A 27028-nucleotide genomic window follows, 5' to 3' on the forward strand; every position below is an offset into this window, starting at 1 on the left:
CTTGTATGTTCACTATTTTATTTAAAGGGGAACATTATCACAATTTCAGAATAGTTAAAACCATTAAAAATCAGTTCCCAGTGGCTTATTATATTTTTCGAAGTTTTTTTCAAAATTTTACCCATCACGCAATATCCCTAAAAAAAGCTTCAAAGTGCCTGATTTTAACCATCGTTATATACACACCCGTCCATTTTCCTGTGACGTCACATAGTGATGCCAACACAAACAAACATGGCGGAAAGAACAGCAAGCTATAGCGACATTAGCTCGGATTCAGACTCGGATTTCAGCGGCTTAAGCGATTCAACAGATTACGCATGTATTGAAACGGATGGTTGTAGTGTGGAGGCAGGTAGCGAAAACGAAATTGAAGAAGAAACTGAAGCTATTGAGCCATATCGGTTTGAACCGTATGCAAGCGAAACCGACGGAAACGACACGACAGCCAGCGACACGGGAGAAAGCGAGGACGAATTCGGCGATCGCCTTCTAACCAACGATTGGTATGTGTTTGTTTGGCATTAAAGGAAACTAACAACTATGAACTAGGTTTACAGCATATGAAATACATTTGGCAACAACATGCACTTTGAGAGTGCAGACAGCCCAATTTTCATTAATTAATATATTCTGTAGACATACCCTCATCCGCGCTCTTTTCCTGAAAGCTGATCTGTCCAGTTTTGGAGTTGATGTCAGCAGGCCAGGGAAGCTAGGGTCGATAGGGGCTTTAGCTCGCTCGTCTGCGGGAACAAACTGCCGCCATTGCTTGCCGTGCTACCGAGGCCCTTTGTCCCTGAATTGCTCACACACTCCGGCAGATTCAATGGGGGTCTGGCGGCAGATTTCTTTGACTTTATCGTTGGAAATGCATCTGCTTTGAGTGTCGCAGGATATCCACACATTCTTGCCATCTCTGTCGTAGCATAGCTTTCGTCGGTAAAGTGTGCGGAACAAACGTCCAATTTCTTGCCACTTTCGCATCTTTGGGCCACTGGTGCAACTTGAATCCGTCCCTGTTCGTGTTGTTACATCCTCCGACAACACACCGACGAGGCATGATGTCTCCAAGGTACGGAAAACAGTCGAAAAAACGGAAAATAACAGAGCTGATTTGACTCGGTGTTTGAGATAATGGCGGATTGCTTCCCGATGCGACGTCATCGCTCCGAGAGCGAATAATAGAAAGGCGTTTAATTCGCCAAAATTCACCCATTTAGAGTTCGGAAATCGGTTAAAAAAAATATATGGTCTTTTTTCTGCAACATCAAGGTATATATTGACGCTTACATAGGTCTGGTGATAATGTTCCCCTTTAAGGACTAAATTGCAATAATAAACATATGTTTAATGTACCGTAAGATTTTTTTGGTTAAAATAAAGCCAATAATGCCATTTTTTGTGGTCCCCTTTATTTAGAAAAGTACCGAAAAGTACGGAAATACTTTTGGTACCGGTACCAAAATATTGGTATCGGGACAACACTATAATACACCAACTTATATTCTTGTCTTCATGAAAGAAAGGAATCTGTATGTGTTAAAAAAAAAAAAAAAAAAGGCTTGTGTCATCATTAAACACCTTTAACTTAACAAAAAAGTATTTCATAAATAAAGAAATAAATAAATACCCACTGGCAGAAATGTAGATCGGCGCCTATGATGACAACTGCACTTTGAGGAGCAGGGCCAGCTTTTGGAGACCTTTTGACCCAACACCCAACATATGGATGCCACGGAATAAACCATTTGTAATACCATACAAAGAGAAAACAGCGGAACACATCATCTTTTCTCCATATTATCAGAGATTTTCTTTTTTTGACGTGGACATGAAAACGGTAGCGGTGTGTGAAATGAAGTGCCTCTGCTCTGCTGTGTGACATATTGGAGGCTGTAAGGCTGTCAGACAGGCAAAGTGACAGATTTGTGAATATGTGTCTGCAGTCGTGGCCTCTGGTTCCAGACAATCATTCCTCCCGACCTACTTTATGGACAATGCATTTACTTCGCCCGCCTTCTGCATACGTGACAAAATGGCATGTTACTTCTTATCTATGATCAGTCTAGCTTGTCACATCAATACGATTTATGCTTTTCATGATACCATTTTTTTTTTTAAATTTTTATTTTTTTGTCCTGTCCAGCTACCGAGGCAAATCATATTGTTGTATATTGTACAAATTTACTTGACAAAAGTAAACTTTTTTTCTACCGCTTGTCCCGTTCGAGGGTTGCGGGGGGGGGGGGGGGGGGGGGGGGGGGGGGTTGCTGGAGCCTATCTCAGCTCTTGTTGCCTTATTTGTATTTGACTTTATTAAATGGATTTATATTATTATTTGGTGCAGCCGGGCCGTAGCAAGAGTGGGATAGAAAGATAAAAAAAAGAAGACAGGACAACAACAACAACAACAAACACAACAATAACAACCACAACAACATCAGCACATAAGATATGTACAAATATGATGCAAAAGTGATAGCAAAAAAGCAGTTAGTGGAATAAATATTAATAACACAGAAATGACAATGAACATTATTACACTACAAATGGAGCAATATAAATACCAATAGAAATAGCACTATTGATAATGAATAATAACACTAAATACCTCTATTATCAACAATACACTTGTGTCGAATGGAACAATACATATATGCAATAACTTGAAATAGAAAAGAAAGCAGATAAATGGAGGGGAAGAAAAATGTTAGAATTAGAGATGTCCGATAATATCGGCCGATAAATGCTTTAAAATGTAATATCGGAAATTATCGGTATAATTTTTTTTTATTATCGGTATCGTTTTTTTTTTTTTATTAAATCAACATAAACAAGATACACTTACAATTAGTGCACCAACCCAACCCCCCCCCCCCCCTCATTAACACAAAAAGGTTGTTTCTTTCTGTTATTAATATTCTTGTTCCTACATTATATATCAATATATATCAATACAGTCTGCAAGGGATACAGTCCATAAGCACACATGATTGTGCGTGCTGCTGGTCCACTAATAGTACTAACCTTTAACAGTTGATTTTACTCATTTTCATTAATTACTAGTTTCTATGGAACTGTTTTAATATTGTTTAACTTTCTTTTTTATTCAAGAAAATGTTTTTAATTTATCTTATTTTATTTTATTAGTATTTTTTAAAAGTACCTTATCTTCACCATACCTGGTTGTCCAAATTAGGCATAATAATGTGTTAATTCCACGACTGTATATATCGGTTGATATCGGTATCGGTAATTAAAGAGTTGGACAATATCGGAATATCGGATATCGGCAAAAAGCCATTATCGGACATCCTGACTTATAATCGATGGCTAGATCTGAAGTTGATCTAGAAATTAAGGGCTTAAAATGAAAAGAAATAAAGAAAATACATAAAATTAAATAAAAATATGTATATTTGACTTATTTAAAAAAAAAAATTGAGTGGGGCCCTTTCCTAAGAATTGTAGTGGTATTTATTATTTTAAACTATCATTGCTCAGAAAATAATAATGAATCAAAATCAATGTTGTTATGAATTATTGACATATTTTAAGGCTCCAATTACTTCCAATAAAATATTCCACTTTGAATTTTCGGGGGGTAAAATATTGCATATTTTATGTTTTTGCCATAAAAAACAGGGGTTTTTAAAACATACAAAACCCATAAAAAATCATAAAAAACAAACAAAAAACTTCATATCAATAGATAGCTCTTAAGTTGATCCATATAGTATTTTTATTAAAAAAATGTTTTAGCATTTTTATGATTGCGACCCTTCAGGGCCCAAAGTTGAGGTTGAAAAAAAAAAAAAAAAAAAAAAAAATATATATATATATATATATATATATATATATATACAGTGGGGCAAAAAAGTATTTAGTCAGCCACCAATTGTGCAGGTTCTCCCACTTGAAATGATGACAGAGGTCTGTAATTTTCATCATAGGTGCACTTCAACTGTGAGAGACAGAATGTGAAAAAAAAATCCAGGAATTCACATTGTAGGATTTTTAAATAATTTATTTGTAAATTATGGTGGAAAATAAGTATTTGGTCAATAACAAAAATTCTACTCATCCATCCATCCATTATCTACCGCTTATTCCCTTTGGGGTCGCGGGGGACGCTGGAGCCTATCTCAGCTACAATCGGGCGGAAGGCGGGGTACACCCTGGACAAGTCGCCACCTCATCGCAGGGCCAACACAGATAGACAGACAACATTCACACTCACATCCACACACTAGGGCCAATTTAGTGTTGCCAATCAACCTATCCCCAGGTGCATGTCTTTGGAGGTGGGAGGAAGCCGGAGTACCCGGAGGGAACCCACGCAGTCGCAGGGAGAACATGCAAACTCCACACAGAAAGATCCCGAGCCCGGGATTGAACCCAAGACTACTCAGGACCTTCGTATTGTGAGGCAGATGCACTAACCCCTCTGTCACCGTGAAGCCCAAATTCTACTCAATACTTTGTAATATAACCTTTGTTGGCAATAACAGAGGTCAAACGATTACTATAGGTCTTTACCAGGTTTGCACACACAGTAGCTGGTATTTTGGCCCATTCCTCCATGCAGATCTTCTCGAGAGCAGTGATGTTTTGGGGCTCTCGCCAGGCAACACGGACTTTCAACTCCCTCCACAGATTTTCTATGGGGTTGAAGTCTGGAGACTGGCTAGGCCACTCCAGGACTTTCAAATGCTTCTTACGGAGCCACTCCTTCATTGCCCGGGCGGTGTGTTTGGGATCATTGTCATGCTGGAAGACCCAGCCACGTTTCATCTTCAAAGCTCTCTCTGATGGAAGGAGGTTTTGGCTCAAAATCTCACGATACATGGCCCCGTTCATTCTTTCCTTAACACGGATCAGTCGGCCTGTCCCCTTAGCAGAAAAACAGCCCCAAAACATGATGTTTCCACCCCCATGCTTCACAGTAGGTATGGTGTTCTTGGGATGCAACTCAGTATTCTTCTTCCTCCAAACACGACGAGTTGAGTTTATACCAAAAAGTTATATTTTGGTTTCATCTGACCACATGACATTCTCCCAATCCTCTGCTGTATCATCCATGTGCTCTCCGGCAAACTTCAGACGGGCCTGGACATGCACTGGCTTAAGCAGGGGGACACGTCTGGCACTGCAGGATTTGATTCCTGTCGGCGTAGTGTGTTACTGATGGTAACCTTTGTTACTTTGGTCCCAGCTCTCTGCAGGTCATTGACCAGGTCCCCCTGTGTGGTTCTGGGATTTTTGCTCACCGTTCTCATGATCATTTTGACTCCACGGGATGAGATCTTGCGTGGAGCCCCAGATCGAGGGAGATTATCAGTGGTTTTGTATGTCTTCCATTTTCTGATAATTGCTCCCACAGTTGATTTTTTCACACCAAGCTGCTTGCCTATTGTAGATTCACTCTTCACAGTCTGGTGCAGGTCTACAATTCTTTTCTTGGTGTCCTTCGACAGCTCTTTGGTCTTGGCCATAGTGGAGTTTGGAGTCTGACTGTTTGAGGCTGTGGACAGGTGTCTTTTATACAGATAACGAGTTCAAACAGGTGCCATTAATACAGGTAACGAGTGGAGGACAGAAGAGCTTCTTAAAGAAGAAGTTACAGGTCTATGAGAGCCAGAGATCTTCCTTGTTTGAAGTGACCAAATACTTATTTTCCACCATAATTTACAAATAAATTCTTTAAAATTCCTACAATGTGAATTCCTGTATTTTTTTTTCACATTCTGTCTCTCACAGTTGAAGTGTACCTATGATGAAAATTACAGACCTCTGTCATCATTTTAAGTGCGAGAACTTGCACAATCGTGGCTGACTAAATACTTTTTTGCCCCACTGTATATATATAATTTTATTGGTTTTGAAAAATATCAAAATAGCCCCAGCATGCTTTGATTTTTCAGTGTGCGGCCCTCAGTGGAAAATGTTTAGACATCCCTGTCTTACTCCATCGGCCAAGAGTAGCTTTTGTAACCTGTTTTATTATAATTTATAAGCCTTACTATTATGTTAGATCCACTATGGACTGGACTCTCACAATATTATGTCAGACCCACTCGACATCCATTGCATTCGGTCTCCTCTAGAGACTATTATTTATCTTATTTTAACCTACTCAGTGGCCTAGTGGTTAGAGTGTCCGCCCTGAGATCGGTAGGTTGTGAGTTCAAACCCCGGCCGAGTCATACCAAAGACTATAAAAATGGGACCCATTACCTCCCTGTTTGGCACTCAGCATCAAGGGTTGGAATTGGGGGTTAAATCACCAAAAATGATTCCCGGGCGCGGCACCGCTGCTGCCCACTGCTCCCCTCACCTCCCAGGGTGTGATCAAGGGGATGGGTCAAATGCAGAGGACAAATTTCACCACACCTAGTGTGTGTGTGTGACAACCATTGGTACTTATTAATGTTTTAAAAAAGGACCTTATCTTCACCATACCTGGTTGTCCAAATTAGGCATAATAATGTGTTAATTCCACGACTGTATATATCGGTATCGGTAATTAAGAGTTGGACAATATCGGATATCGGCAAAAAGCCATTATCGGACATCCCTAGTTAGAATAATTATGTATATATTATCACACAACTCTTATGCTTAAGGACCGTTGCTATAGTTATTATCAATTGTGCTGAAGTTGTACTTTTTCTATCTGTGCAAAGCAAGTCGTCTCGTATCAGTGTTTTCAGACCCTGAATCGGCCTGCTGACTGCCAAGGGAACATCGAGTGCCGTGACGCAGACAGAGCAGAGACAGGGCGATATCACGAGTATCAACACATTTGCATTTCATTAATAGTCATATATTGTGTATAACTGGGGCTGTCGAGATTACACCCCCTTCCTTCAGCGACAGCTTCGGTGATGTAACCAGAGACCTCCCAAATAAATAGACGAATCACGTGGGCTGGACTTTAGAGCGTAGTTTGGATCTGTAACTAGAGTACAGCCCAAAAAACGTCTCTCCTCATTTGACCCAAATTGAACTCTTGTCTCTGCATGATTCCTTGCTTCTTGTCTGTTTAATAGATGTCATCAGTGTTTGAACCTGACAAAGATAACCCAACTGTATTAACCTTGTAGATTGTTATAGTAACAATAGGTTAAGCTTTGTCAGTGTGCTACCCAGTTTCCCCCTCTGTGAACAACGTTAATTTATGTTTGATAAAACGTGATTATATCAATCAATCAATCAATCAAAGTTTACTTATATAGCCCTAAATCCCGAGAGTCTCTGTATGCATGTGAATTTATATGTACATGTATGTGTATATGTATGTTTGTACAGTGAATGTATATGTACATGTATATGTATGTTTGTACAGTGAATTTATATGTACATGTATGTGTATATGTATGTTTGTACAGTGAATGTATATGTACATGTATGTGTATATGTATGTTTGTACAGTGAATGTGCGCGTGGATGTAAGAACTTTGAGTGTGTAGGTATGTACTGCATTTGTGTATGTATATGGGCGAAGCTATGTGTGCGCATATGTATGTATATATGAATGAATAATTGTGTGTATACCAATAGAGAGGATACGGCTATTCTATTCTTTAAGAGGGTACATATTATTGAAGACTACAGTCGCAGTCAAAAGTTTACATACACTTGTAAAGAACATAATGTCATGGCTGTCTTGAGTTTCCAATCATTTCTAAAACTCTTATTTTTTTGTGATAGAGTGATTGGAGCACATACTTGTTGGTCACAAAAAAACATTCATGAAGTTTGGTTCTTTTATGAATTTATTATGGGTCTACTGAAAATGTGACCAAATCTATGCTGGGTCAAAAGTATACATACAGCAATGTTAATATATGGTTACATGTCCCACAGAACTTTCCTCCAGAAGGTCTTATTTGCCCATGTGATGTCAGGCGAAACAAAAATTGAGCTGTTGGGCCACAATACCCAGCAATATGTTTGGAGGAGAAATGGTGAGGCCTTTAATCCCCGGAACACCATGCCTACCGTCAAGCATGGTGGTGGTAGTATTATGCTCTGGGCCTGTTTTGCTGCCAATGGAACTGGTGCTTTACAGAGAGTAAATGGGACAATGAAAAAGGAGGATTACCTCCAAATTCTTCAGGACAACCTAAAATCATCAGCCCGTAGGTTGGGTCTTGGGCGCAGTTGGGTGTTCCAACAGGACAATGACCCCCAAACACACGTCAAAAGTGGTAAAAGAATGGCTAAATCAGGCTAGAATTAAGGTTTTAGAATGGCCTTCCCATAGTCCTGACTTAAACGTGTAGACAATGCTGAAGAAACAAGTCCATGTCAGAAAACCAACAAATTTAGCTGAACTGCACCCATTTTGTCAAGAGAAGTGGTCAAAAATTCAAGCAGAAGCTTGTGGATGGCTACTAAAAGCGCCTTATTGAAGTGAAACTTGCCAAGGGACATGTAAGCAAATATTAACATTGCTGTATGTATACTTTTGACCCACATTTTCAATAGACCCATAATAAATTCATAAAAGAAGCAAACTTCATGAATGTTTTTTTGTGACCAACAAGTATGTGCTCCAATCACTCTATCACAAAAAAATAAGAGTTGTACAAATGATTGGAAACTCAAGACAGCCATGACATTATGTTCTTTACAAGTGTATGTAAACTTTTGATTGCGACTCTATGTGGCGACTTGTCCAGGGTGTACCCTGCCTTCTGCCCGAGTGTAGCTGGAATTGGCTCGAGCCCCCCCCCCCCACGATCCCAAAATGGACAAGCGGTGGAAATTGGCTGGATGGATGGATGGACTCTTTAGTTGCTTGTATACTAGGGGTGTAACGGTAATCAGATTAGTCGTTACGTAACATTAAATACAGAGGTGTACCCACATGTAACTTAGCGCCTTTTCAGACACCCACGGCGCTCTACAATGAAACCTATTGTTCTTTTACCCCGCAGTCGCACACTGGGGCTGGTAGACTGCCCTGGACTTTACTGTTCCTGTGGTAACCGTAAAGACTGTTATCGGTAAAAAAAAAAAAAAAAAAAAGGTAAACGTATTTCCTTTCAAGAATTGGTGCATAATTATTCAGTCCATTGTACAGCACCACGTGTAATCTCTTCACTTTGTCACATTGTGCATTAGCAGAGCAGTGGCAAGAGTGAAAACGAGGCTCTTGCGGGCTTGTTTCGCAGGTTTCTCTGCTCTTCAGGGCATTTTATTGAAGTGTCTGTATATATATATATATATATATACACAGTATGTATATATATATATATATATATATATATATATATATACACAGTATGTATATATATATATATATATATATATATATATATATATATATATATATATATATATATATATATATATATATACACAGTATATATATATACACAGTATATATATATACACAGTATATATATATATATATATATATATATATATATATGTGTGTGTGTATATATATATATGTGTATGTATGTATGTATGGGGCATGACGTTAAAGTGCATCAGGCAGTGGAGGCTCCTCTATGGGGGTCTTGGGGCACTAGGAGGTTAACCCCTTTACTACGGTTACCCCAGGTGGCCCTTGGCAAAGGCCTAGTACCTGACGGCCCCCGAGCCAGGGATACGGTGAAGACTTCAACGGCGGAGCAGGCGGAAGATTTAAGAACTACCACGACGGCTGCGACGGCGGAAGAAGGCTGCAGCAGAAAAGGGTCCCCAGTCGTCTTGGGACTCCATGCCACTGGACCCTGACCCGATTCTGTCAAGGATCGTGTGGACCAGTCTCCCCACGTAAAACTAAGTCACGCACAGGCATCCTCCATAAAGGGATACACCCCTACCAGGAGTATTGTCATACTCGTTTGAGTGACCACCGATGATTGATGAGATATACATATATACACACACATACATGTATATTTTAAGGCTGCAACAACTAATCGATTAAATCGATTAAAATCGATTATAAAAATCGATTATAAAAATAGTTGGCAATTAATTTAGTCATCGATTCGTTGGATCTATGTTATGCGCATGTGCAGAGGCAATTTTATTTAATTTTTTTATAAACCTTTATTTATAAACTGCAACATGTACAAACAGCTGAGAAACAATCAAAAAAAGTATGGTGGCAGTATGCTGTTTTTTTCCGATAAAATACTGGAAAGGATAGAAATGTAGTTTGTCTCTTTTATCCGATTATTAATCGATTAATCGAAGTAATAATCGACAGATTAATTATCAAATTAATCTTTATATATATATATATATATATATATATATATATATATATTATATATCAGTGACGTGCGGTCACTAGAGGTGACATGGAAAGAAAAAAAATGTAAAAAGAAAACAAATTAATTAAATTGTTATATGTATTCAGTGATTATACTATAAAGTTATTTTCCATTTAACTTCACCAGTTTTAGATTATTTTTATTAAAAAAATCGCAGAATTTTCACATTTGCCGTTCAAATACTGAGAAGAGACGGTGCGGTGATCAGCAGCCAGTTGAGGCACGTCACTCAATTGGGCCTCAACATGGATTGCGGACCTGGCTAACTGCTGGTCTGCTGTGCAGTGAGACCGTATTGCTATATGAACTATATTGTACATTTCCATAGTTTAGTTAGCTGAGGTATATAATGTACAGTGTATTTTGTCAACAACTGAATGTGTGTAACGTATTTCCTGTACTGAGCAATCATAAAACTGCTGCGAAGACGCACTGTGTGAGGCTCACAGTAATCCCGCCTCCTGGTGCCGGTTAATGCACCCCCGCGCAGAGTGCACCCCCCGACGGGAGCGCCACACCAACCAAAGCCCACACCCAAACCCTCCACGTGCAAGACCGAATCCACCCAAAAAAAGTCACTTAACAAGAAGCCAAAAAGTGCAAAAACAACAATGCTCGCGCCGGAGGAGCCGTGAACGACTGCAGGGACACAACATTAGGTACACCTGCAGACTGCAGCACGGATTTCATATTTCATTCATTCACAACTCCTCCAACAGAAACACCACTGTTCCCGCACTTATAAGTAAAGGTAAGACCATAATAACATTTTTTTAATTAAATGTGCTTTTTGTGTGCTACAGTTTGTATGTGTAAAGTTAAAGTTAAGTTAAAGTACCAATGATTGTCACACACACACACTAGGTGTGGTGAAATTTGTCCTCTGCATTTGACCCATCCTCTTCTTCACCCCCTGGGATGTGAGGGGAGCAGTGGGCAGCAGCGGCGCCGCGACTGGGAATAATTTTTGGTGATTTAACCCCCAACTCCAACCCTTGATGCTGAGTGCCAAGCAGAGAAGAATGCTGGTATGAGCTTTTAAACATAACCCGTTAACTGCTGCCAATCAAATGGTGAATAAGATACTCTTTAGGGTTCATATGTTTGTAAATCTGACTGTGATGAAGTCAGTGCCTCACCAGCCATCAACCTCACCGCACGCCACTGATATATATATATATATACACACACACATACTGTATATACATATACACACACATACATATAGAAATTATTGTGTGTGCGTACGTACTGCAGACAAGAAAGTAGACTGCCGTTCCGGTCAGCAGCTTGGTGCTGTAGGCCAACGAACTGACAAGTCCGAAAATCCAACCGAAGACCAGCAGCACCAAGCCAAGAGGCAATAGGATGACCACCGCCCTGTGCAGCTCTGCAAACACACACAAATCACAATAACACTGTAGGATTCCTACTTGTCGCCCCGTGGTGGACAAAACACACTTGGAAATGACCAAATTAAACGCTGTAATAAACATGCCCAATATGTGACTATAACTGTAATAATGGCTATTTGTTTGGGGTTTTATGGACACAGATATGAGTAGACAGACCACAATATTGTGGGGCTGTGACAAACTCTTGACTTATGAGCTCAGGTCATGGCCAAAAGATATCATTTTCTATTTATTGGACACGGCTATATATGTCATGGTATATATATGGTCAATGTTGCATCAGTGTTTCCCACACATTCATTTATTTGTGGCGGCCCGCCACGAAAGAATTACGTCCGCCACAAATGGATCCGCCAATAGCACTTAATTCACCTGGTGGGGGGGGGGGGGAGAAGAAGAAGAAGAAGAAGTGATGAAGTCAGTGCCTCACCAGTCATGAACCTCACCGCACTGATATATATACACACACACTGTATATACATATATGTGGTCTGTCTACTCATATCTGTGAAGAAGAAGAAGAAGAAGAAGAAGACAGATCAAAATACGAGGGTAATATAGGTTATAGGTAGATAGGAATACGAGGGTAATATAGGTTATAGGTAGATAGGTTATAGCTGCATCGCTCGCGGCTCGTCATATATTTAACGTTAATCCGCGATTTCACCGAGCGTTTCACTGACGGTGAGCAGCCTGACGCTGCTTCATTAACACCGCTGCTGTTTGACTCGGGGCCCGGGGCAGACGCACGTAGTAACAGTCACATGTTACCATACCGACGAGCTAACGTGTCCAGGTTCTAACCCTGTTGTCAATAAACACATGTGGAGACGGTGCTTCGGATACTGCGTTAATACTGACGCTAAATTGTCCACTGTCCACTGCAGCATGTGAATGCAATGAAAATAATAAAATCTGAGCCAACCAGGTGTTAAAATGTTGTCCAGGTTAATGTTTTGGCCATTAAAGGCCCTTCATTTCAAGATTTCAACTGTGATCGGGCTTTAAACAGGTGGCTGACCTGTTCAGATGGGTGTAACTGCCACTGGTCAAATAATGTGAAATAGCATTTAATTTTACATGTATGCAATGCCATTTAAATGTAATTATAGATAATAATAATAATAATAATAATAATAATAATAATTACTGTGTAGTGTTGTAAATAGTCAACGGGAAGAATTTTAGTAAGATATAAGCCATGAGCACTACACAGCCAGAAAAAAACCTAGGCAGGACAAGTAAAAATATTGGGGCAAGTAGATTTGAGAAGTCGGGCAAGTAGCAAAAAACCTTAACGTTGAACCCTGCATGTGTTGAGCTGCTGCCGCTTAAGGTTAGACGGCACTGTACATAGAGCGGTTCTGCTCGTTAGTAATACATTCTAATGTTGGATGTTCACTCCTTCACACAGATGAGTATAGAAAAATATTTTCAACGGCCGAAAAGGGCTGGACTTGGAGAGGAGGTAGGCCTACAGTCCGGACCACAGGAGGTATTATCAAAACGGTGTAGACACTTAGAAATCTCATAAGTAAAATGAACAGACGTCCATCAGTGTGAAAATTGATTTGCTTCCAATACTTCCAGGCTTCAACTAGTGCCGCAGCTGTGGCAGCTGAGGCAGTAAGAGAGGGAGAGGAGGAAGGGATAGTAAGTACGCAGGGAAATGTTGCAGGAGAGGAGGAAGACAGGCAGCATGTAGAGCCAGCTAGGGCGGAGGCAACAGGTGAGACTCAGCAAACACTGAAAAATAAAGCAGGGTCAGATCAGAAATGCACTTTTCTCATGAAAAGGGTCCTATTTTATATTCTTATGTGCCTTATAGAGAGGACCACAACAAAACAGAGCGACTGGTTTCGATCCAGAATGGCTAAAATGCCACAATTTAAGTCATGGCTGTATAACACCCAGCACGGTAAGCTCCAGTGTCTCCCTCTTCTCTGGAGGAGGGTCTGGCGAGCGAGACTAGCTCCAGTGCGACCTGTTCAGCAGCAGCAGGAGGAGGAGGAGGTTGACTGACTGTGGCAGGACACCTCTGCCTCTGTTTCACTTTATGTTGCTGATAAATAATATGGTTATAGTAGTAGGCTAAAGTTAAATTATTTAGTATGCACTAATTAAAGGGGCAGAGCTTTAAGAGACATTTTAGCTTTTATATTTTATAAGATATATTTTTTGTAAGAACCACAATTAATAAATATATTTCAGTGAATAACTAATTGTTCAAATCTGTATATAAATATGTACATAAAGTGTTGCAATTATATTCCAACTACGCGTTCTTCTTAGTCATCGCCGCTGCCGCCCCCCGCCCACACCACCACAAATAGATGCTTGTCCTGTGGGAAACACTGTGCATGTATGTGCACACACACAATATTGGTGTGCCGTCAGTGCCAGCAAGGCCTTCTCTGCTGGCCTAACATAACCAGAAATCATGATCATGATTAAAGATAAAATAATTTTTTGATTTACTTTCCCTAAATATCTAAAAGTATTCATATTCTCTACCATGTCATATTATGCTCTTTCCAGTGCTGTTGTTTTCAGTTTCAGTTTGTATCCAATCAGAATTCAGCTAGTTTATGTTGCCATGCTGTACCAAATCTGCCGGAGGCCTTCAGAATCAACAATGCGGGCACATACAGTTGATAGACAGTTGCGATAGCCAATCAGATCACAAGTTGTTGACAGTAGCCTAATGTTAACGAGACTGTGATTGGATACTCACTTGTCATTCCAAAGTGAGTATCCATTCACAAGTTTCAATTTAGCAGGAAGCAGGAAGGATAACAAAACGTTGATTAGGTGGAAGATATATTGTAGCGTCCCAAAAGAGTTGGTGCTGCAGGGAACTCTGGAAATTTGTTCTGATGTGTTTATGTTGTATTGCGGTGCAAATATTCTTCCGAAATGTGTTTGTCATTGTTGTTTAGTATGGTGTCACTATTTGGCACATGTTTATGACAGTGTTGCCGTTATTCGTATGGCCTTCATTCACATGTGTTGAGATTTACCAGGGTCATCAGAAATGGCAATGAACAGACAGATTGAAATCTGTTCTTGACATTTTCAGCTTAAGACTACAATATGTTAGCAAGGCCATTTTCAAGACGGACATTTAAAGAGAACACCTTGTGAGACGAGGGCTACTACTGGCCGTTGAACAGTGAGTTCAAATATTCTATTTTTTCCCTTTTAATGTTTTTTGCAATTTTAATTTTGACAGTGCCACATAAGATATGTTGTAATTGCTGATGCGTTTTTAACTTAATGCGCCAGTAAATAACCCGTTTTGTACACTGTTGAGGTGATTCAATGTACAGTATGGCATACATATGTTTCTGTATAGTATTTCTCCAGCAATGGTCATGTGGTGACATCAATTATGGTATTTTGAGGGGTAATTATTGAAGCTGGACATCACTGAAGGCCTAGGTGGGAAACGCACGGCCCGCCACTGCTTCAGTTACATAGAAATTGATCACATCTGGTGCCAATTGTCCAATTTTCTTTGTTTTTGTGAGCAGAAATACGCTAAAACTACACAGAATGGAATCTGGTGGAGACGCAACGCAATAACCTTTTAAATTAGGGATGTCCGATAATATCGGACTGCCGATATTATCGGCCAATAAATGCGTTTAAAAGTAATATCGGAAATTATGGCTATCGGTTTCAAGAGTATCGGTATCCAAAAGTAAAATTTGTGACTTTCTAAAACGCCGCTGTGTACACGGACGCAGGAAGATGTACAGAGCGCCAATTAATCCTTGAAGGCGCTGCCTTTGCGTACTGGCCCAGTCACATACTATCTACGGCTTGACACACGCACTATCGAATGCAAGGCATACTTGAAAAACAGCCATACAGGTCACACTGAGGGTGGCCGTATAAACAACTTTAACACTGTTACGAATATGCGCCACACTGTGCACTCACACCAAACAAGAATGACAAACACATTTCGGGAGAACATCCGCACCGTAACACAACATAAACACAACAGAACAAATACCCAGAAACCCTTGCAGATGCTTGTTTTCATTCAGAAAAATCTACCTCTCACATGTGATGACAAGGAGAAAATGAATTATCCCACTCTTTGGGCTTCATCTGTTGCACAAATAGACTAATAGTCTGGAATGAGTGAAGCTGTTTTATTTATGTTCTGTGCCTTTTTTCCCCATGCACTTTAAAGGATGGCTGTGTTATCTACTAGTCTAGACTGAAGCAGTTTTTATTTTTATTTTTGTGCCTTTCTTGTTTTTATTTGCACATTTTTGTTACTCATACGAATACGTTAACAGGGCAGATTGAGCCCAGTTTATAGTATACTTTGGACTAAAGCTGTGTGCCTTCATTGTTTTTGTAGATGTTGTTTTGAGGCATGTTTAAAAAAAAAAGCACTTTGTGAAAGTCAAAGTTAACAGTGTTTCCCATAGTTGTAGTGGGTATCAGGATTATTTCAGGGAGAGCATGTCCCACATTCCAAGCTGCTGTTTTGAGGCATGTTAAAAAAATAATGCACTTTGTGACTTCAATAGTAAATATGGCAGTGCCACGTTGACACTTTTTTCCATAACTTGAGTTGATTTATTTTGGAAAACCTTGTTACATTGTTTAATGCATCTAGCGGGGCATCACAATAAAATTAGGCATAATAATGTGTTAATTCCACGACTATATATATATATATATCGGTTGATATCGGTATCGGTAATTAAGAGTTGGACAATATCGGATATCGGCAAAAAAGCCATTATCGGACATCCCTATTTTAAATGTTGGTGCTGATTAGAATGAAGATGCAGAATTATTGTCCACTTGAATCGGGACCAAGTAGACAATGAGCATCCTGTCAGCATTTGAAAACCATACAGTGTGTTGCCAATGTCTTCATTTGAAAAAAAACAACAACAAACACACCAAAAAAAAAACCCCACCAAAGCAGAGCAATGAAAAGCAAACAGATTTGTCAGCTATGACAATTCTTTGGCATGGATTTGCCATCATTGTTCACGCTCATCATTGGACGCTCTCATCTGTCATGAGGATTGCAGTATATTTCCAAGCACTAAATTAGTCTGATTTCTCATATAATTTGATTTTACACCAACAGTTTCCGTGCTGTATCTCTAATGTTACTGTTGGCCACTAGGCGGCGATCGTGGTCTTTACAGCTTGCTTGTTTATGTGGTAAGTAGAATAAGCTACGTAATAGCTGTAAACCTAACAGCAAATTCGCAGTAAATTATTTTTAAAATTTGCTGGTTCACATGCCAATGATGTTTTCTGAATTGTTTAAAGGGGAACATTATCACAATTTCAGAAGGGTTAAAACCATTAAAAATCAGTTCCCGGTGGCTTATTTTTTTTATTTTTCGAAGTTTTTTTCAAAATTTTACCCATCACGCAATATCCCTAAAAAAAGCATCAAAGTGCCTGATTTTAACCATCGTTATATACACCCGTCTATTTTCCTGTGACGTCACATAGTGATGCCAACACAAACAAACATGGCGCATAGAACAGCAAGCTATAGCGACATTAGCTTGGATTCAGACTCGGATTTTAGCGGATTAAGCGATTCAACAGATTACGCATGTATTGAAACGGATGGTTGTAGTGTGGAGGCAGGTAGCGAAAACGACATTGAAGAAGAAACTGAAGCTATTGAGCCATATCGGTTTGAACCGTATGCAAGCGAAACCGACGAAAACGACACGACAGCCAGCGACACGGGAGAAAGCGAGGACGAATTCGGCAATCGCCTTCTAACCAACGATTGGTATGTGTTTGTTTGGCATTAAGGAAACTAACAACTATGAACTAGGTTTACAGCATATGAAATACATTTGGCAACAACATGCACTTTGAGAGTGCAGACAGCCCAATTTTCATCAATTAATATATTCTGTAGACATACCCTCATCCGCTCTCTTTTCCTGAAAGCTGATTTGTCCAGTTTTGGAGTTGATGTCAGCAGGCCAGGGAAGCTAGGGTCGATATTCTTCTCTTGATCATCTTCGGTGGCATAAGGGACGGTGTGAGCCAAGACATCCAGGGGTTTTAGCTCGCTCGTCTGCGGGAACAAACTGCCGCCATTGCTTGCCGTGCTACCGAGGTCCTTTGTCCCTGAATTGCTCACACACTCCGGCAGATTCAATGGGGGTCTGGCGGCAGATTTCTTTGACTTTATCGTTGGAAATGCATCTGCTTTGAGTGTCGCAGGATATCCACACATTCTTGCCATCTCTGTCGTAGCATAGCTTTCGTCGGTAAAGTGTGCGGAACAAACGTCCAATTTCTTGCCACTTTCGCATCTTTGGGCCACTGGTGCAACTTGAATCCGTCCCTGTTCGTGTTGTTACACCCTCCGACAACACACCGACGAGGCATGATGTCTCCAAGGTACGGAAAACAGTCGAAAAAAACGGAAAATAACAGAGCTGATTTGACTCGGTGTTTGAGAAAATGGCGGATTGCTTCCCGATGCTACGTCACATTGTGACGTCATCGCTCCGAGAGCGAATATTAGAAAGGCGTTTAATTCGCCAAAATTCACCCATTTAGAGTTCGGAAATCGGTTAAAAAAATATATGGTCTTTTTTCTGCAACATCAAGGTATATATTGACGCTTACATAGGTCTGGTGATAATGTTCCCCTTTAATAAATACAGTATGAATAATGTTCTTGCTTGTGGACGATTTGAACAAATGAGATCAAAGCGGAGATGCCATTCTGATGTGATCTACTGCTATTTATTATTGTTATCTGATGATCATGACCATGGTGACTGATCACTTCAGTAGCTGATCATCAATGTGCTTGTCGTTCTCTGCGGGTGTTTCCTTGTTCTACTTTGTTGAACTGAGTTGGATACAATTTTGCTTCAACTGCTACACTATTAGTCAGCGGTAAGTAAACATGTCCTTTGTAATAGTTCTGGTTTTGTGTAGCAGCATCGTGTACGTGGTCGTGTACATATAAAAGCTTCGAACGCCATTGTTTTGACAGATTTACAGCCATAGTATAACAAATATGATCGTACTATTTGAGTTTATATCATACTTGCCAACCTTGAGACCTCCGATTTCGGGAGGTGGGGGGGCGTGGTCGGGGGCGGGGGGGGCGTGGTTAAGAGGGGAGGAGTATATTTACAGCTAGAATTCACCAAGTCAAGTATTTCATATATATATATATATATATATATATATATATATATATATATATATATATATATATACACACACATATACATACATACATACATATATACAGGTAAAAGCCAGTAAATTAGAATATTTTGAAAAACTTGATTTATTTCAGTAATTGCATTCAAAAGGTGTAACTTGTACATTATATTTATTCATTGCACACAGACTGATGCATTCAAATGTTTATTTCATTTAATTTTGATGATTTGAAGTGGCAACAAATGAAAATCCAAAATTCCGTGTGTCACAAAATTAGAATATTACTTAAGGCTAATACAAAAAAGGGATTTTTAGAAATGTTGGCCAACTGAAAAGTATGAAAATGAAAAATATGAGCATGTACAATACTCAATACTTGGTTGGAGCTCCTTTTGCCTCAATTACTGCGTTAATGCGGCGTGGCATAGAGTCGATGAGTTTCTGGCACTGCTCAGGTGTTATGAGAGCCCAGGTTGCTCTGATAGTGGCCTTCAACTCTTCTGCGTTTTTGGGTCTGGCATTCTGCATCTTCCTTTTCACAATACCCCACAGATTTTCTATGGGGCTAAGGTCAGGGGAGTTGGCGGGCCAATTTAGAACAGAAATACCATGGTCCGTAATCCAGGCACGGGTAGATTTTGCGCTGTGTGCCAAGTCCTGTTGGAACTTGAAATCTCCATCTCCATAGAGCAGGTCAGCAGCAGGAAGCATGAAGTGCTCTAAAACTTGCTGGTAGACGGCTGCGTTGACCCTGGATCTCAGGAAACAGAGTGGACCGACACCAGCTGGACTGCTGCTGAGTGGTCCAAAGTCATGTTTTCTGACGAAAGCAAATTTTGCATTTCCTTTGGAAATCGAGGTCCCAGAGTCTGGAGGAAGACAGGAGAGGCACAGGATCCACGTTGCCTGAAGTCTAGTGTAAAGTTTCCACCATCAGTGATGGTTTGGGGGGCCATGTCATCTGCTGGTGTCGGTCCACTCTGTTTCCTGAGATCCAGGGTCAATGCAGCCGTCTACCAGCAAGTTTTAGAGCACTTCATGCTTCCTGCTGCTGACCTGCTCTATGGAGATGGAGATTTCAAGTTCCAACAGGACTTGGCGCCTGCACACAGCGCAAAATCTACCCGTGCCTGGTTTACGGACCATGGTATTTCTGTTCTAAATTGGCCCGCCAACTCCCCTGACCTTAGCCCCATAGAAAATCTGTGGGGTATTGTGAAAAGGAAGATGCAGAATGCCAGACCCAAAAACGCAGAAGAGTTGAAGGCCACTATCAGAGCAACCTGGGCTCTCATAACACCTGATCAGTGCCAGAAACTCATCGACTCCATGCCACGCCGCATTAACGCAGTAATTGAGGCAAAAGGAGCTCCAACCAAGTATTGAGTATTGTACATGATCATATTTTTCATTTTCATACTTTACAGTTGGCCAACATTTCTAAAAATCCCTTTTTTGTATTAACCTTAAGTAATATTCTAATTTTGTGACACACGGAATTTTGGATTTTCATTTGTTGCCACTTCAAATCATCAAAATTAAATGAAATAAACATTTGAATGCATCAGTCTGTGTGCAATGAATAAATATAATGTACAAGTTACACCTTTTGAATGCAATTACTGAAATAAATCAAGTTTTTCAAAATATTCTAATTTACTGGCTTTTACCTGTATATATACACATACATACACACATATATATATGTATATATATATATATATATATATATATACACACACACACACACACACACACACACACACACACACATACATACATACATATATATATATATATCCTGAAAATATGCAAACAAAACTGTGTTTAGATAATTGATACTTCAAACTTGCATAAATAAATCTTAAGGAATAGAACATAACTTGGCTTCTGAGAGCTTCAAAATATAATGAATGAAATGCTAAAGTTGTTGATAAACAAGCAATTATTTTAATAATTAAATATGGTCATTTTAAATGAATTATTATGATCATTTAAAATTAATTATTTCAAATATGTTTATTTTAATGTATAATTCTGTGGCTGGATGTAACAAGGAGTCAGAAAAAATACAAATAAAAGTACAATTATTTTTTATGTTTCCAGCAAAATATAGTAAAAATGTATTTAGTTTTTTAATTAATAAATATATTTATTTTTAGGTAAGATAAACATAATAACACAATTTATCTCTACTCTGGATGATTTAGTTCTTGTCACCCTGTTGTCCTCCTGTCTCTTCCCCAAAGATGGCTCCACGAGCTGGGCAAACGCCTGGAGATGCCCTACGTCAACAACACGGTCGGCGGCCCGTCGATGCGCAGCTCGTACATCGCCGCCCTCTACTTCACGCTCAGCAGCCTGACCAGCGTCGGCTTTGGCAACGTGTGCGCCAACACGGACGCCGAGAAGATCTTCTCCATCTGCACCATGCTCATCGGCGGTATGCCGGACGCCTCGTATGGAATAACGTGATTGGGCAGGCACGCTGTTTATATCGTGGGAAAGCGGAAGTGAAAACAGGCTGTCGTCACTCAGGTCCGCATGGAGCAGGAGGGGGCGTGGCCTCCAGCTCCGGCTGAAAATCGGGAGATTTTCGGGAGAATATTTGTCCCGGGAGGTTTTCGGGAGAGGCGCTGAATTTCGGGAGTCTCACGGAAAATTCGGGAGGGTTGGCAAGTATGGATTATATTCTAGTTGAATATTTTCCTCAAAGATATAATGCCCTAAAAAGATTTTTTTTTTTTTTTAATAGTTATTGCCCATTTTATTGTTTTGTTTACATTTTCAATTAATGCCAAAGCACATAGCTGTTTTGAATTAGCTTCACTGCAGTAAGATATATTCAACACTTATTTCCCCTTTGGGCCTGTCAATTTATTTTGTTTTACCTTTTCATATAAACTTTAGACGTCATCTGGAATACAAACACATGACTATAAAACATGTTGGATTGAACTGCATTGTAGTTTCCAATGTAGTCTTTTGGTGCATTGTTTATTTATAGTAAATACAAGTGGCAGGCCGTGTGCTTCCCACCTAGTCCTTCAGTGGTGTCCAACTTCAATAATTACCTCTCAAACTACCATAATTTATGTCACCACATGACCATTGCTGGAGAAATACTATACAGCAGTGGTCCCCAACCTTTTTGTAACTGCGGACCGGTCAACGCTTGAAAATTTGTCCCACGGACCGGGGGGAGGGGTATGGTATTTTTTATTTTTTTTTGTCATAAAAAAATACAATCATGTGTGCTTACGGACTGTATCCCTGCAGACTGTATTGATCTATATTGATATACCAACCCTTTTGTGCGAATGAGTGTGAATGAGTGGGGGAGGGAGGTTTTTTGGGTTGGTGCATTAATTGTAAGTGTATCTTGTGTTTTTTATGTTGATTTAATAAAAGATATATTTTTTATTTTTTTACATTTCTTGTGCGGCCCGGTACCAATCGATCCACGGACCGGTACCGAACCGCGGCCCGGTGGTTGGGGACCACTGCTATACAGGAAAACATTTACGCCCTACTCGGCATTGAACCACATCAACAGTGTACAAAACGGGTTATTTTCTGGCGCATTTAAAAAAAAAACAATTATGGCGACTTGTCCAGGGTTTACCCCGCCTTCCGCCCGAATGCAGCTGAGATAGGCTCCAGTACCCCCCCGCGACCCCAAAAGGGACAAGCGGTAGGAAATGGATGGATGAAATTAAAACACATCAGCAATTAAAACATATCTTATGTGGTACTGTCAAAATTGAAATTGCAAAAAACATTAAAAGTGAAAAAATAAAATATTTAAACTCACAATTTATAGCACCTATTTCACGCCATATAACATACTTGCCAACCTTGAGACCTCCGATTTCGGGAGGTGGGGGTAAGGGGGTCGGGGGAGCGTGGTTAAGAGGGGAGGAGTATATTTACAGCTAGAATTCACCAAGTCAAGTATTTCATATATATATATATATAAGAAATACTTGACTTTCAGTGAATTCTAGATATATTATATATATATATATATATATATATATAAATGATAAATGATAAATGGGTTGTACTTGTATAGCGCTTTTCTACCTTCAAGGTACTCAAAGCGCTTTGACACTACTTCCACATTTACCCATTCACACACACATTCACACACTGATGGAGGGAGCTGCCATGCAAGGCGCTAACCAGCACCCATCAGGAGCAAGGGTGAAGTGTCTTGCTCAGGACACAACGGACATGACGAGGTTGGTACTAGGTGGGGATTGAACCTGGGACCCTCGGGTCGCGCACGGCCACTCTATCACCGCGCCACGCCGTCCCTATATATATATATATATATATATATATATATATATATATATATATATACTTGAATTTCAGTGTTCATTTATTTACACATATACACACACATAACACTCGTCTACTCATTGTTGAGTTAAGGGTTGAATTGTCCATCCTTGTTCTATTCTCTGTCACTATTTTTCTAACCATGCTGAACACCCTCTCTGATGATGCATTCTGCTTCGTCTCCTTGTTGTGTGTGCAGTTGTGCACTGCACTCTCTAAAAGCCCTCGATGTTATTGTCACATATGCATGTACAGTAGATGGCAGTATTGTCCTGTTTAAGAGTGTCACAACATTGCTGTTTACGGCAGACGAACTGCTTTACGGTAGACGAAAATGTGACTGCTGTTGTGTGTTGTTGCCGCGCTGGGAGGACGTTAATGAAACTGCCTAACAATAAACCCACATAAGAAACCAAGAACTCGCCCTCGATCATTCTACAGTTATAACGTGATTGGGCAGGCATGCTGTTTATATTGTGGGAAAGCGGACGTGAAAACAGGCTGTCGACACATCACTCAGGTCCGCCTGAATTTCGGGAGATTTTCAGGAGAAAATTTGTCCCGGGAGGTTTTCGGGAGAGGCGCTGAATTCGGTCGTCTCCCGGAAAATCCGGGAGGGTTGGCAAGTATGCCGTATAAGCCGGTGGTACCCTTTGTCGTCGGCTTATTTGAGTGGAAATGGCGAGCATTTCCCCATGTCATCGCCAGAACAGCTGAGCTAGCTTCCGGGGTTGGCCGACATCGTGTCACAAGATGTAGTTTCTCTTTAAATATCCTTCTTGAAAATGGCCTTGCAAATATATATCTGCCACCTAATCAACGTTTTGTTCTCATTCTCTGCTATCCCGCAACACTTCCCGCTTCCGGCTAAATTGAAACTTGTGAATGGATACTCACTTTGGAGTGACAAGTGAGTATCCAAATCACAGTCTCGTTAACATCAGGCTACTTAGATATGCTACTGTCAACAACTTGTGATCTGATTGGCTATCGCAACTGTCTATCAACTGTATGTGTTCTCAAATTCATCCGCTAACGGAACCGATGAGTATCCAATGACAGGACGCGTAAATGTCACGTTCAACGTGAGGCCAGCTAGAAGGTCTTACTGACAACAACTCGTGATCTGATTGACTATCGCAACTGTCTATCAACTGTATGTGTTCTCAAATTCATCCGCTAACGGTCCCGATGAGTATCCAATCACAGGACGCGTAAATGTCACGTTCAACGTGGGGCCAGCTAGAAGGCCTTACTGACAACAACTCGTGATCTGATTGGCTATCGCATTTGTCTATCAACTGTATGTCCCAGTTCGCTTACAGTGCACGCATTGTTGATTCTGAAGGCCTCGGGCAGATTTGGTACAGCATGGCAACATAAGCTAGCTGAATTCTGATTGGATACAAACAAAAACAACAGCACTGGAAGGAGAATAAATATGACATGAAGAGAATATGAATACTGTTACATATTTAGGGAAAGTAAATACAAAAATAATTGTTTCTTTAGCTATGATCATGATTTCTGGTTATGTTAGTCCAGCAGAGAAGGCCTTACTGGCTCTGACGGCACACCACTGGTAAATACAAATCTTTACATACCTTGTAAAATATTACTAATCTATTTGTTGTGTTTTTATTTCCCTGCCTTCTCTTTTATTGGGATGTGTTTCCTCAGCTCATTAGTCTCCAGCGAGGGGCGGACACTAAGGCACACCTGCAACCTATTTCTTCAGAGGAGTATTTAAGCTCGTCACCCACAGCTGGGTCTTGCCGGTTATTTTATCCTGCACCTCCCACGTGCATTCGCCTACTTCGCCTCGTCAGTCCTGGTACGTTATTTTTTCCTTAGTCCTGTTATTTCTAACTTTGTTGTGTTTTTTCCCAGCCTCCTTGGAGGCAGCAAGGACATTATGCTGTGCTGAGTGCTCCCTGGTTTTTTCCCCTGTCGACCACTGAGGAACCTGTTTTAGTTAGTATTCATGGTGTGCATTTCTGCCCCATCGCTTTTTGGACTTATTAAATGTATTCATTATTTGTTATTCAAACTTGCCTCCCGTCTCTGCATCCCGGGGTCACCCCCTTGACCAGTTCGTAACACTATTATTTCTTAATATCTAGTTATAAAAGTACGTTAACTGCATTTTTGTTGTTTGTGTTTTTTATGCAGACACTCAGGCTACCATAGCCAAATCCAAGAGTGATACAGTGAACCCTCGTTTATTGCTGTTAATTGGTCTTGGGCATACTTGCCAACCCTCCCGGATTTTCCGGGAGACTCCCGAAATTCAGCGCCTCCCCCGAAAACCTCCCGGGACAAATTTTCTCCCGAAAATCTCCCGAAATTCAGGCGGAGCTGGAGGCCACGCCCCCTCCAGCTCCATGCGGACCTGAGTCCGCTTTCCCACAATATAAAGAACGTCTACAGTAAAGCAGTCCGTCTGCTGTAAACAGCAATGTTGTGACACTCTTAAACAGGACAATACTGCCATCTAGTGCATTTGATGAAAGCACTTTTGTGCGTGCCACACAGCAATGCATCATCAGAGAGGGTGTTCAGCATGGTTATAAAGATAGTGACAGAGAATAGAACAAGAATGGACAATTCAACCCTTAACTCAACAATGAGTAGATGAGTGTTATGTATGTGTATATGTGTAAATAAATGAACACTGAAATTCAAGTATTTCTTTTATTTATATATCCATCCATCCATCCATTTTCTACCGCTTATTCCCTTCGGGGTCGCAGGGATATATATATATATATATATATATATATATATATATATATATATATATATATATATATATATATATATATATATATATGAAATACTTGACTTGGTGAATTCTAGCTGTAAATATACTCCTCCCCTCTTAACCACGCCCCCAACCACGCCCCCGCCCCAACCACGCCCCCCGCACCCACCCCCACCTCTCGAAATTGGAGGTCTCAAGGTTGGCAAGTATGGTCTTGGGCCTGGCCGTTATGAACGAATTTCGGCAAAGTAGGAATTACTAATTGAATATTTTTATAGCAAGAGCATGAAAAAACTGTTAACTTTCTAAATATGTTTTTTTTTTATACAAAGTCATAGTCATCTTTTCAAGTTGCAGACTTAGAAGCGTGATGTGGTGAAGGACGCCTTCACAAAACTCACTAGGCTGCAGTCAACCTTATAGCCCCTGGCATGTTACGCCAGTAATATTAAAGCCCAAAAAAATCTTGTTTAAGGTCCAGTTGTCTACTGATTAACACAACATACACGTATAATTTAGATTTAGATTTAGAAATACTTTATTAATCCCAGAGAGGAAATTAAAATTTTCAGCAGACAAGATCAGACAAACATTACAGGGAGACAGAACAGGATCGCTGACGGGTCTGCCAACTTCCAGCGCCCCTTACAAAAAAGGTGAGATACAAGTAAACAATGGGGGGGTGAGAATAAAATACAATCGGTCTAAACTTTGGCCCCTGGAGAGGGGGTCCAGACTGAGGCCAAGTGAAAAAACAACTTATAGCCATAGCACACATCCCTCTTACATGTGTGTAAGAGGGAAACAGCCAACATCAAAGAACACAAAGGACATTAAAAGACATCTAATATTATTTCCATTGTGTATACAAGTGATTCTCAAACTGGGGTACATGTACCACTAACGCGGTGCTAAGCAACCCGCGGCTCTAGAGCCACATGCGGCTCTTTAGCGCCACCCTCGTGGCTCCATGGACCTCTTTTAGAGATGTGTGA

At 40.3% G+C, this 27028-nt stretch overlaps 1 protein-coding gene across 2 annotated transcripts in view; it reads right to left on the reverse strand.

Moving 5' to 3' along the window:
* LOC133615089 (transmembrane protein 235-like) overlaps nt 1-27028 on the reverse strand; it is a 44630-nt gene that overhangs the window by 8169 nt on the left and 9433 nt on the right. For both annotated transcript variants that reach the window (XM_061973438.1, XM_061973437.1), the window contains exon 4: nt 11557-11694. In XM_061973438.1, coding sequence (XP_061829422.1) covers nt 11557-11694 — 138 coding nt within the window. The remainder of the gene's footprint in view (nt 1-11556; nt 11695-27028) is intronic.

The sequence above is a fragment of the Nerophis lumbriciformis genome, linkage group LG22, assembly GCF_033978685.3.
Source record: "Nerophis lumbriciformis linkage group LG22, RoL_Nlum_v2.1, whole genome shotgun sequence".
In the NCBI taxonomy this organism is placed as follows: domain Eukaryota; kingdom Metazoa; phylum Chordata; class Actinopteri; order Syngnathiformes; family Syngnathidae; genus Nerophis; species Nerophis lumbriciformis.